Source organism: Periplaneta americana, chromosome 5 (genome assembly GCF_040183065.1).
Source record: "Periplaneta americana isolate PAMFEO1 chromosome 5, P.americana_PAMFEO1_priV1, whole genome shotgun sequence".
Lineage (NCBI taxonomy): Eukaryota > Metazoa > Arthropoda > Insecta > Blattodea > Blattidae > Periplaneta > Periplaneta americana.
The window spans coordinates 33,134,642-33,148,777 of record NC_091121.1 but is presented as its reverse complement, the minus strand read 5'-3'; the positions used below and the strand labels follow the sequence as shown (position 1 = coordinate 33,148,777).

Sequence of the window (14,136 nt, the reverse complement as noted above, 5' to 3'; positions counted from 1 at the left end):
CACTGAAACGTGTAGAAAAACAAATTTGGAGAGGTAATAGGTCTACACTAGCACAAAATTTAATATTGATACAACGCTGACAGATCTATGTTCTCTCCAACAGATTCATGAATTACTAAATAGTATTGCATAAGCCTACAGAACTCTGACACACATCGAAAATACCCCATTTGTCATCTTCTTTTAGTTTCTAAACACGCCTGGATTATTAATTTTTAATAATCATGTTTTGAAAATGCCTAATAAAATGTTCTTTTCGTGTATGAAATAAGTTATCTGTTAAAATCATTTTCACAAGACAGAGTCCATATATAGGTGAATATATCGTGTTGTTTCAAACTTCGGAAAAATACAGAACAAAATAAGAGACAAGCCCTTGAGAAAGACCGTTTATTAATACTGTTATAATTATACTTATATTTTATCTCATATGATTTACATATTTATGGAATTGTCTCTCACAATGACACAGGTATTTAATTGGAAAATTATTTAAAATATCCCCGTTGCGGTTCACTTAGGATCCTTAGCAGTAAATCATTCACAAACGCCTACCAGCACGTCTACCCGCATGATCAACGAGACAGAAGAGTTGCCGCTGCAATGAACGCGTTACTATTCAGACAGGACCGTGCGTTGGTGTGTTGTAGTAGAAATGGACGGCACAAAATCTCTCCATTGCGTTTTACGGAGTAATAGTCATTGTTATCGCGTATAATACACAGATTTCATTGACACAAATTTCTCTTTATAAACATTTCTAAGGTTATACAGGACGAAGTTTATTACAGATGCCGAACAACCTTCTCTTTGATTGTACAAGCTAAAAGAGAGAGATTAATCGTTGATTTATTCTTTATCAGTATTGTTGTTTAATTTGCGAAATCCATTTATCAAAATAGCCTATATTATTTGCGGCTCAACAAACAAATCCAACAAATGCTCGAGGCAAGATCTTACTTACTTACTTACTTACTTACTTACTGGCGTTCAAGGAACCCGGAGGTTCATTGCCGCCCTCACATAAGCCCGCCATTGGTCCCTATCCTGAGCAAGATTAATCCATTCTCTATCATCATATCCCACCTCTCCCTAATCCATTTTAATATTATCTTCCCAACTACGTCTCGGCCTCCCCAAAGGTCTTTTTCCCTCCGGCCTCCCAACTAACACTCAGGATTCGCCCATACGTGCTACATGCCCTGCCCATTTCAAACGTCTGGATTTAATGTTCGTAATTATGTCAGGTGAAGAATATAATGCGTGCAGTTCTGCGTTGTGTAACTTTCTCCATTCTCCTGTAACTTCATCCCTCTTAGCCCCAAATTTTTTCCTAAGCACCTTATTCTCAAACACCCTTAATCTCTGTTCCTCTCTCAAAGTGAGAGTCCAAGTTTCACAACCATACAGAACAACAGGTAATATAACTGTTTTATAAATTCTAACTTTCAGATTTTTGACAGCAGAATGGATGATAAAAGTTTCTCAACCGAATAATAACAGGCATTTCCCATATTTATTCTGTGTTTAATTTCCTCCCAAGTATCATTTATATAGGCAAGATCTACATATTTTAATATATATTTAGTGATCCACTGGGCTATCGACCGCAGCACCAGCAATGGCGCAAGAGATCAGGATCTCTACATCCACAAAACGTCTATTCAGTGGAGCGCGTGTTTTCCTGTGGTCAAGACTGAGTTTTTCTAGCGTTTCTTTGTGCTTCAGTGAAGTTTTAACAAAGCGAATGGTTCAATAAAATTTAAGTAGGCTACTTCATTACAAAAGTAAGTTTTCATACATTATTTATGTGTACGTAAAATTCAGAGATGGTTCAAAGTTCACTTCCTCTATATAAGGAATTCATACTTCTTCACAGTATAAACATAGCCCAGGAAGTAGGACGGGAAGTGTTAAGGGTATATGTACGTGAACGACCGCAAATATTATCAGAAAATACAGGCTCTAAATTTCTAAAATTTTATAAGAACATGAACTCACATTATGAAAAAAATTACAAGGTGCCACAGCAAGACTTATTAGAACTTAATATCTGATAAAAGTATAAAAAAGGTTACTAGTTACTAATAATATATTTCAAACCAATTTTATCAAAGTATGAAGAAAAAAATCTGCAGTTACATCATTAATTTGATGTCTCTCTGACATCTTTAATATTTTTCCTGCATGTAATAAACACATACAGAGCTATTCATAGACATTTCGCAGCAATTGTCTAAAGAGTCTTATCAGGAACCTTTAATTTTCTGAGGATCTCCAATGTAAATTTGGGAATTGTTCCTCGCGCACCAAACATAAGTCCAATGACATTCCAGTCTTGAATATTATATTTGTGACTGAGATCATCACAGCATGGACGGTAAATAGCGCGTTTCTCTCCATGTAGCTGTTTTGGTTGATCTTCATTAATTTCGAACCTTACAGTGGGGTCAAGAATGAGACCAGATTTTTTTTATCTCGGTCAATTATTATGATGTCAGCACGCCGTGTAGATCCTTCCGTAGAAAGACATTGAACTTCCTCATATACTTCGTATTCACAGTGTTCCCTTAATCTGTTAGCAATTATTGAGCGGACTGTGTTATGTCTGTCAATTCGCAGTAATTCGCCCTGAGGACAGAAACCTAGCACGTGGGGTAACGTTTCATGCTCATTGCATCTCCTGCAATGGGTATTGCTAAGGCTTCTACCGGGGAGAGATTTTTTTAAATGGCGGATGGTCTATGGCGAGTCCTTGGCATCAACCCCTTTGATTTGATTACCCCCCTTTGATTTGATTACCTGGTTGGGGTTTTCCGAGATTTTCCCCAACCAAAAGGTAAATGCCGGGTAATATTTTGGCGAATCCTCGGACCTCACCTCATCTCACTACATCTCGCCAAAATATTGTAAAATATTACACAAAATTGTAAAAATTGTAGAAAATTACTACATTGTAAAATTATAAAAATTTGTAAAAATTGTAATTGTAATATTGTAAAATTTTGACTGGTTCCACATCTTAAAGCTTTATTGCTCATGTAAGATCTATGCAATAAAATGAATGAATGAAATGAATGGATAGAAAATACTAGTGAATGACGACCCTGTTCTAACTTTACTGAATCACTGGGACAATAACACAGCACCATTTTATAAAGACATGAGGCCTATTTCTTAAAGCTTCTCATTTGAATAGAAGTTTCACTAGTAACAAGCATAACCTTCTTTATGCCTGAATACTGATTATACTGTTTTTCATGGCATGTTACACGAATGGAAATCGACTAAATTAAGACTATAGATGTTCAATGCAGTTTCTTTAATTAGGATTTTATTTGTTTAATTTTTTCATACTAGTAAAAAATTAATTATGAATACATACTGATGTCCTGTTAGGATTGGTATAGTTTATGTTTAAACATAGGCCTATTACAAGCAGTGAAATATATCAGTACAGTAGAACCTCTATTATCCGTGGTAATGAAGGGGGTGGAGTGAACGGTTATTCGAAAAAATCGGATAATACGTAGGCCTACCATAAAAGTTTTCATAAACTAAGTACGTAATATTTTCGTAATTTTCTTCATGGTCTTTTCTTTTAATACGCTAGGTAGTGAATGGAAAGTTCACTCATTTAAATCTGTTTTTTCTTTTACAATTCATGTTTGATTTTTCGATAAGTCAGTTATTAAAACATTATTTATTGTACTTAATCTGGTTTTCAACGACAAGAAAACTCCTTATGACGACTGTCTGTGGAAAGATAGGAATACTAGAGGTCTCATGTTGTAGATTTACAAATTTTATACAGTTTATATTTTGTTTTTCATTAGCCTAAATCGCGCACAGTTGTAATTCCTACTTCGTATTGTTATTGAGATGAACCACATATTCTCTTTTCCCAAACCACTCAATTACTTACACTTTTTCACCTAGTACAACATGTTTTCTTTCGACAAATGTAGAAGACATTTTGCATAGAAGTTAAACAGTACGGCCACTCAACGAGTAGGCCATAATGCGTAAGGGTAAAGGTTTGTAAAAAACACTCCGTAGAAAATATTCGTACTTACATAATGTACAGTACTTAATATTTTTTTTGCGAGAGAGATAAAGGCAGTCGGATAATCCACCAATCGGTTAATAGAGTGACGGATAATCGGAGTTTTACTGTATAAATTTATTATTTTTTTTATTCGCTCACATTTCCCAAAGCCATTAACAGATCTTTTGCGTCATCTTATCCTTTAGGCTGTTAATTTAACATCCGATTTGAAGTTCTTATAATGCCCATCACAGAAACATGTTGTTGTAACTGATTCTTCCCCTTCGTTGACAGATGTCAAGTCTGGGTTTCATTTCTAGATCGTTAAAAATATAACATAGATATAATTTTAAAAGTGACATTCAGACAGGGGTATGTACTCACACATGACTCGCAGAGTGACCGGATTGCTGGTGCCCTTGCCCTCCGTGTTGGCTGCGAGACAAGTGTAGTCGCCCGCTGTGTGACGCGTGACTCCCTGTAGCACCAGGCTGTGGTCGCTCAGAATCACCCCCGCAGTCACGTTGTGGTGAATCTCGTTACCCTGCGAACAAACAACACATCAACCTTCAGACACACATTGTTACCCAACGCCTACCTGCAACACCGGCATTAGTTCTCCACCTCTCTTCAGAATAGGACCGCAGTCTAGTATATAGTCACGAAGCTTGAGTTGTGACGGTGCTAGGAACAATAGACTGTGCCGGTACTATTTCGTATTGTCTGTAATGAGGCGATATTAGCGATCCTAGTGGTTAGCAACTATCTATGGATGTAATTTTACTACGTATTAAGCTTCGTAACTGTATATACTAGGCTGTGATAGGACTCTATAGCCAGGATCTACATGAAGACAGAAACTGATTTGTACTTTTCTATAAAAATTAAATACTAATTTAGCAAAAGTAAACTAGAAACAGGGAAACGTAAACTCATAGAAAAAAGAAACATTAATGGGTAAATTACAATTACATCCATAAGGGCATGTGAAGACTTCTAGAGTAATATATTCACTACAATGTAAACTACTAGAATTATTATTATTATTATTATTATTATTATTATTATTATTATTATTATTATTATTATTATTGGGTTATTTTACGACGCTGTATCAACATCTCAAGTTATTTAGCGTCTGAATGAAATGGTGATAATGTCTGTGAAATGAGTCCGGAATCCAGCACTGAAAGTTACCCAGCATTTTCTTATTTAAGTTGTGTTATCTCTGGCTAGTGGTTTTATATTTTATTTTATCCGTCTTAGTATTTATTTTACTATTGTAAATATTTTTGTTTTATCACTATTATTATTATTATTATTATTATTATTATTATTATTATTAATGAATTATTTTGTATTACTATCTTTGTATCATCTCCGTCACGATTATTATTATATTATTATTATTATTATTATTATTATTATTATTATTATTATTATTAATGAAGTATTTTGTATTACTATCTTTGTATCATCTCCTTCACGATTATATTATTATTATTATTATTATTATTATTATTATTATTATTATTATTGTTACTATTATTTCTATCATCAGCATTATTATTTGATCCCTGTAAAATTTAAGTAGACTACTGGACTGTACCAAAGCACGAGCATATGCTCATTTCGGGTATCTATTCATATGTATTCATTTCAAATATTCATTTCAAAATTTGTTCGTATTGGATTGAGGGAAAACCACCGAAAAAACCTTAACGAGGTAACTTGCCCCGACCGGGATTCGAACCCGAGCCACCTGGTTTCGCGTTCAGACGCGTCAATCGTTATTCCACAGGTGTGGAGCTAGAATTATTAAAAAGGACATAATATTCCTTCCCAACCTGAACAGAATTAGAAAAATCACTGACTGGCCTAGGTTGTATATACAGAGTGAGTCAGCTAGAGCTAGACCGTCGTCAGTGGAAAGTCATATGCGTAGTAACTGCTGAAACATCGCAGTGGTCAGACCTCTTGCTACCGTACGTTCCGTGTTTAGTTACGGAAACACATTCACACAGTGAGGGTGCAGCTATATTCCGTACACTTAGAGTGCAATAGCGTGTTCATTATTAAATAAAGTCTTGAACAACGAGTGTTTACTTACAACTTTGTGAAATACGAATCTTGGATAACAGTTGTAACAAACTTCCGTCAGTAATTCCCTAATTCGTGGATGAAGAACGAATTATTCAGAAACTGATCAGGAAGAGAAAAAGGAATTGGTTGGGTCACTGGCAGAGAAGAAACTGCCTACTGAAGGATGCACTGGAAGGAATGGTGAACGGGAAAAGAATTCGGGGTAGAAGAAGATATCAGCTGATAGACGACATTAAGATATATGGATCATATGAAGGAACAAAGAGGGACGCAGAAAATAGGAAAGATCAGAGAAAGCTGGGTTTGCAATGAAATACCTTCTCTTGGGCGGAACACTAAATGAATGAATTCGGACCTTTACATCTGTGCGCTAAAATCTATATACAGTTACAATAATCTACCTTTTTCCTACAACCTTTTCCGCAAATAGCTTTCCTCAGTCAGTAATTCTGTAAATATTTTCTGGTCAGGTTGTTTTCTTCTGTGTATAGAAATCCCTGTGACAGTGCGACTGTGATTCTCGATATAACAAATTAAACGGAAAACTCTGGTTTTGATAATACATACGTGGCTCAGTGTAACTTCATATTTAAATATTCTTAAAAATGTGATTATTCATTGTAAGGATTCATATACAGGAAAACAACTACAAAAGACATTTTTTTCCGAAAATATGAAATACATATTGTAAATTAATGTCTCTGATATATTACATAATGGAGTAATATATATATTTTTTTAATTTATTTATTTTATGTCGCTTTAACTTAGGAAGTCATATCGCGACAATACGTACATAAACAATTCTTACAGTATACATTAGTTTACTGTATTACAATAATCATTTAGATACATTTGTAAATGTTGATAGCTTTCAGAAATTTAATTAAGTTTGAACTGAATGATGGGTTGTTTAGAACTGTTGATAAGTCTTTTGGTATATGAAATTGATCTCGATGAAGGTGATATAGTGGACATTCAGAAATTAAATGTCGTACAGAGAACCTAATGTGGCAATTGGTGCATGTTGGAGGAGGAGTTCTGTCTAGAAGATAAGAATGTGTAATTCTGGTGTGGTCAACTCGCAATTTGGTGATTATTACTTGGTCTTGACGTTTAAAATTCTGTAGTGGATATTTCATTGTGCAATGCTGTACTATTTCGTGAAGTTTGCTGGATGTATGGCTCTGTCCATGATGTTTGCCAATGGTTGTGCAGTTTTCTGGTTATGTATTTAATGGCGTCTGTATGAGGAATAGATGTGGAAAAATGCAATGGAAGTCGTGTAGCTTCTTTTGCTGCGGCATCTACAGTTTCATTTCCAGGAATGCCCTGATGAGAAGGGATCCATATTAGAGTTATTTTTCGTCCTTGTTTCATCAAGTCAGTGAGGAGCTGATGGATTTCTTGAATTAGTGCGTTTGTAGAGAATATATCTTGAAGAGCTTGTAAACTTGATTGAGAATCAGTGTGAAGCAGATAAGATTTATCAGTCTCTGTTTCCAGAATATATTCTAAAGCTTTTTTGATGGCGTATAACTCGCATGTGAAAACTGAATAAAGAGATGGCAATGTGTACAACATCGTGTGGTCAGGGTAAACTACAGCACATCCACATCCTTGGTTAGTCTGCGATCCATCTGTGTATATGTGACGGTAATTACGGTACTGATCCCATTGTTCTCTGCAAAATTGTTGATACGTAATATTGTTCGTTTCGGTTTTAGTATGATATGTTAGATTCAGATTTAATATATATTATTGTTCATGAATGATGTTATTAATAAGAAAACAATAATAGACACGTACTCTAGGCTTACACAAGTCAAAATTACAATACACGACTAATACGCAGTCCCTCCAAATACGAGGTTTACATGCGGTTCCTTGAAGAGCGTCTCGTCAAGATTTTACAATAATAATAATAATAATAATAATAATAATAATAATAATAATAATAATAATAATAATAAGCTTATACAGGGTGTTTCAAAAATACGGGGCATAATTTCAGGTATATATTTCCCACATGTAGACAATCGAAATAGTTCATTACAACATGTGTCCGGAAATGCTTCATTTCCGAGTTATGGCCTTCACAACATTGAAATTCACTGGAACGTTTTTCTTTCTGCAGGTCGTTGTCATTACAGAAAATGTTCAAAATGTCCACCTCCTGCTTGAATACAGACCTCACATCGATGTCTCATTGACCTGCGAACACGATCCCAAACTCCAGGAGTATTGCGTATGTCCTCAGAACATGCCACAATTCGATTCCGAAGGGATTCAAAATCAGGCACCGGAGACGAATAAACCAATGATTTTAAATGGCCCCACAAGTAGAAATCGAGAGGGTTCAGATCAGGTGAGCGTGGAGGCCAAGCAATAGGGCCACCTCTACCTATCCATCGATCAGGAAACCTTCGATCCAAGTACCGGCGAGCCGTACGACTGAAGTGTGCAGGAGCGCCATCATGCAAGAAGTGAATGTGTTGACGATTGATCAGTGGAGTTTCTTCTAAAACATGAGGTATGGTTCTGGTGAATTTCAATGTTGTGAAGGCCATAACTCGGAAATAAAGCATTTCCGGACACATGTTGTAATTAACTATTTTGAAACACCCTGTATATACCGCCATAGCAACATTTAAGACATTATTATTATTATTATTATTATTATTATTATTATTATTATTATTATTATTATTATTATTATTATTATTATTCAATTCAATTTATTTGGCCATTAGACATACAGTTTTAGGCTTCGTCAGAATACATTGAAAAAACATATAAATACATTTTAAAAAACACTAATAATAGAAACAGTAAAATTTAAGTAATACAATGAAAACATGAAATAATTTGAAACTTTTAAATTGAAGAAAACGAACTAAATTGCAAATTAAACTTATACAATTTCATACAAATTTGTGTTGAAAAACTCAGCAACAGAATAATAATTGTAACTAATCTAAATAACTTTATTTATTAAAAAAAAATTTGGTGTGAATTTATGTTAAGAAACTCATCTACAGAGTAGAAAAGATTAATTAAAAGCCAATTATAAAATCTAGCTTTGAAACTATTGGTTGGTAACTTATAATATTGACTGGGAAGCTTATTATATAATTTCATCCCCATGACAGAAAAATTTGTACTAGTTTTATGTAATCTACAGTATGGAATATCAATTTGTTCACTATTTCTAATTTCATGATCATGCATATTGGCTATTAATGAGTAATTGCCTATATTTTGTCGAGTGTAAAGGACTAGGTCGTATATTTATAAATTTATGACAGTTAATATCTGTGATTGTTTGAAAAGAGGTCGACAATATTCAAGTTAGTTTGATTCACATAGAATTCTAATGGCTTTCTTTTGCAAAATCAAGACGCTCCCAATTTAGCTACCATTTCCCCAGAAAATTAAGGCATACCTAATTATCGACTGAAAGAACGAAAAGCAGGCACATCTTAAATAATTTTGAGAAACACAAGTCACTAATTACTTTAATAAATATATAACTCTTTATAATTTTGTGCATATATATTCGATATGTTTTTCCCATGTTAAACTGGAGTCTATAAAATGTCCTAGAAATGTATTATTATTATTATTATTATTATTATTATTATTATTATTATTATTATTATTATTATTATTATTATTGGCCAGCAGTTTATTGCAAACAGCACATTGAGGCAAGAACACACCTTATCCTTCGGGAACAAAGAAACTGAACGTAGATATTTTCATCATGTTTTCTGACAGTCTCATTTGCCCCAAAGGTTGTTCTAGTGAAGTTAAAATTACTATGTTAAGTTGTGATCTATATTGGTTTACTAGACAAGTGGCATTTATATAAGTCAACTGATGTTTCCTTGAACTAACAGTGACTATCACAACAAAGCAAAAGATCTGCAGAAACTGCTTGCCTATAAGCCACGGGAGATTTGCTACAGTTGGCAGTGATTGTCACAACAACAAAAAAAGACCTGTCTTGGCACTAACTGGTCACTTTTTTAATTACTTTTGGAGTTAAAAGATTTCCTAATACACAAATGTGTTATGATCGAGATGATGTGACTCAATTAAAAGCCTTATGTGACCCATGGCTTGGAGACTGAGCCACAATAATTATTTGGCTCTTAATACTTAAATCAAATACTGTATACCTGATTTTTATTACTTCTGCTTTAACAACTGGAAGGTCCGGGGTTCGATCCCGATTTTTTCTCGTTACCAAACTTTCAGAATGGCCCCAAGGTTCACTCAGCCTCCTATAAAATTGAGTACCGGGTCTTTCCCGGGGGTAAAAGGCGGTCAGAGCGTGGTGCCGACCACACCACCTCATTCTAGTGCTGAGGTCATGGAAAGCATGGGGCTCTACCTCCATGCCCTCCAAGAGCCTCCATGGCATGTTACGGGGATACCTTTTTTTTTACTACTATTAAACTTTTCGTGAAGCGCTCTGATAGGCCTACCGTTTTATTTAGGACTACAACCCTGTATATCACCTTTAAAATTCATCATCTTCAGCGGGGTTTGATCCTGGAACGTGAAATCTAACGGTGTCTTCATTAAAACCGCTATCAATAAAAAATCTTGCACTTATAGTATGAGAATTGAGAGCATCGTGCCATTTCCTGCAAGTCACCAGCTCCATGGGTCCCATGCGCAAACTTACTTCAAATCAAACAATCGCTTAGAAGTAGTGCTAACGTCTTAAATGTTGACATGGCGCTATATAAGCTTGTACGAATATTACTACATTGATCGCAAACTAATTTTCCATTCCTCGTTGCGAATATATTCACCCACACATTCGACCAATCTTCATTTGCGTAGCAAGGTAACCCGAACACGGTTACAAAAATAAATGAACTAAACATTTGTTAGGCAGAGTAGAGTCCAAGTGGCCGTGAACCCAATCGACACGTGTTGTGCGTGTAGAGTAAACAAATTACTGCAGGGCCCTGTAAATCGTTTCGAGAGGGCAATTTTGTTAAACTGTTTGCGATGCTCAAGGCCTACTGCATGATAATACTGGGTGTGAAGTAATGGTGCTATCAGATACCTCCAAGCTGTTTGTACAGCATTACGCATTCCGATAAATTGCGACGCTTGCAGCTATCTATAACGTTACGATACAAGAGTAAGTACTCCATACCAAGAACAAGTCTGTTGCCACATAAATTCATCATTAAAGTTCGTTTCGTAAATAATTATAAATTTAACTTTTCTTCAGTGGTTTTATTCTTAGTGAATAAGATGAAATTTAAAGACGAAAAAAAAAACATGTGATTATACAGGGACATCAATTTATGTTTACGTCAATTTTTATTGCACCTGAGTTTTTTAATGTACTTCACACCCACCCCCTCTACTAGTAAACTTCCAATTGTCCTCCACACAGAACCAAGGCCGTATATGCAGTCAAAGTCGCCTTACGGTCGTAGTAAACAGTACTGAGTTAGTGGGTACAGTACGTTCCAGAAATATGTTCGCGTTTTCCAGCGACAAAAGAGCTTTCAATATTGAATCATATTTTCGCACAGATACTGTCGTCCGTTTGCCTACGTCGCATCCCGGTTTCCCCCACCTGCTTCTGCTCGCCCGTCTGTAAAAGCTGGGCTGTCTTAGCTCTTTTCTGAAAACATTAATTTTCGTTAGGAATTGGACGTCTACGTAATATTATACAACTGTTTAAAATAACTTAAATAAAAGGGCCTCGTTAAGTAATTAACTGTCACGTGATTTCCCCCCTTTCTACTACCCTGCGACAAAACCACTTGGACGGACAGTAGATAGCATGTCTGAGTAATTTTATCTTTTAGGATCAGGCAGAAGTTAAGACTGAATTTACAGTACGAAGGTACTCTTTTATAGAGTATGTACAGAATTATTTCAACATAAATTACTAGTACGAAGGACGAAACTGGTAATTGGAATTAGATGCAATAGTCTATAGTGCGATAATATGCACAAAAGCACTGAAGCCTGTATCGAAATGAACGGTAATCATTTCCAAAAATGTGTTTAAATATCCATATTATCAATATTTTCAAATTAACTTCATTCTCTATATTGTACGCTAATGTGCTGTAGACAGTATAATATGCACTGCATAATGAATACGTCCGAATGGACAGCTCAGTTCGTGAGTGAAAACACTTATTTTTAATACAGTACCATAATTTGATTAAACAAAAGTCTAATGAAAATTATCAAACTCAAAATCCCGATATTTCCTAGCTTACGTAAATGGATGAAATATTTTCTTCCCTCTTATACCTAGTAAAGTGATTTATTTGTATTTTACACCAGTCATAGAAGGGGGTAGCAAACGGTGTTTCCGGTTTTCAACCGTTAATCCAAAGGTATAGGCAGGTTAATAAAAATGTTAGTAAAAATAAAATGATATCCCCGTATAAAGTGCATCCAGACAGTAAGATTCCCTGAGGCCGTTTAGATAAAGCAAACACAATTTCATGGAAAGATTTATTGAAACAGATACAGAAAATGTTGAGTTATTTTTCAACATATTCATTACCGGAACTGAGACATTCGTCATATCGTGTGATCAACTTTTGTATCCCTATGTTGTACAAGTCTGCCGTCTGGGATCGGGAGCAGTGTGTGACAGCCGTCTGCACTTCTCTGTCACTGTATAAATGCTGACCGGAGAGAAATTTCTTTAGGTGAAAGAAAAGATAGTAATCGCTGGGAACGAGATCCGGGCTGTAGGGTGGATGCTGAAACACCTCCCAGCGGAACTCTTGCAGAAGACCTGTTGTGCGTCCAGCCGTATGTAGCCGAGAGTTAACGTGCACGTAAGAAGTCAGGTTGAAAAGTTTTCGTATTGTTCGAACGCTAGTCTTCCTCGTCCTTCAGTGTTCGGTAGTTTTATTGCTTTTATGCTGCAGTTACTCTACGTACCTTGAAGCAATGTGATACAAACGTATGAACGATTTTAATCGGATACTTTCTTAACTAATTTTATTTCTGAAATTTGTTAGGCATCGTTTAAGGTTTCTAATGAGTGTTTATTCGTTAGCGCATATTGATTTGATTATCCCCCTTTGATTTGATTACCTGGTTGAGTTTTTCCGAGGTTTCCCCCAACCAAAAGGCAAATTCCGGGTAATCTTTTGGCGAATTCTCGGACCTCACCTCATCTAACTACATCTCGCCAAAATATTGTAAAAAATTGCACAAAATTGTAAAAATTGTAGAAAATTACTAAATTGTAAAACTGTAAAAATTTGTAAAAATTGTAATTGTAATATTGTAACATTTTGAATTGTTCCACATCTTAAAGCTTCATTGCTCATGTAAATTCTATGGAATGAAATAAATGAATTAATGAATGAATTGTTCACGAGATATTAAATGTTTTCTTACAACTTACTTACTTACAAATGGCTTTTAAGGAACCCGAAGGTTCATTGCCGCCCTCACATAAGCCCGCCATCGGTCCCTATCCTGTGCAAGATTAAGCCTGTCTCTATCATCATACCCCACCTCCCTCAAATCCATTTTAATATTATCCTCCCATCTACGTCTCGGCCTCCCTAAAGGTCTTTTTCCCTCCGGTCTCCCAACTAACACTCTATATGCATTTCTGGATTCGCCCATACGTGCAACATGCCCTGCCCATCTCAAACGTCTGGATTTCAAGTTCCTAATTATGTCAGGTGAAGAATACAATGCGTGCAGTTCTGTGTTGTGTAACTTTCTCCATTCTCCTGTAACTTCATCCCGCTTAGCCCCAAATATTTTCCTAAGCACCTTATTCTCAAACACCCTTAACCTATGTTCCTCTCTCAGAGTGAGAGTCCAAGTTTCACAGCCATATAGAAGAACCGGTAATATAACTGTTTTATAAATTCTAACTTTCAGATTTTTGGAGAGCAGACTGGATGATAAGAGCTTCTCAACCGAATAATAACACGCATTTCCCATATTTATTCTGC

At 35.5% G+C, this 14,136-nt stretch overlaps 1 protein-coding gene across 1 annotated transcript in view; it reads right to left on the bottom strand.

Annotated features, from left to right (window-relative positions):
• Window positions 1-14,136, bottom strand: part of side-IV (sidestep IV) — a 620,396-nt gene that overhangs the window by 216,675 nt on the left and 389,585 nt on the right. Inside the window, exon 9 of the mRNA XM_069827023.1 lies at window positions 4,433-4,592. Within this exon, the coding sequence (XP_069683124.1) occupies window positions 4,433-4,592 (160 nt within the window). The remainder of the gene's footprint in view (window positions 1-4,432; window positions 4,593-14,136) is intronic.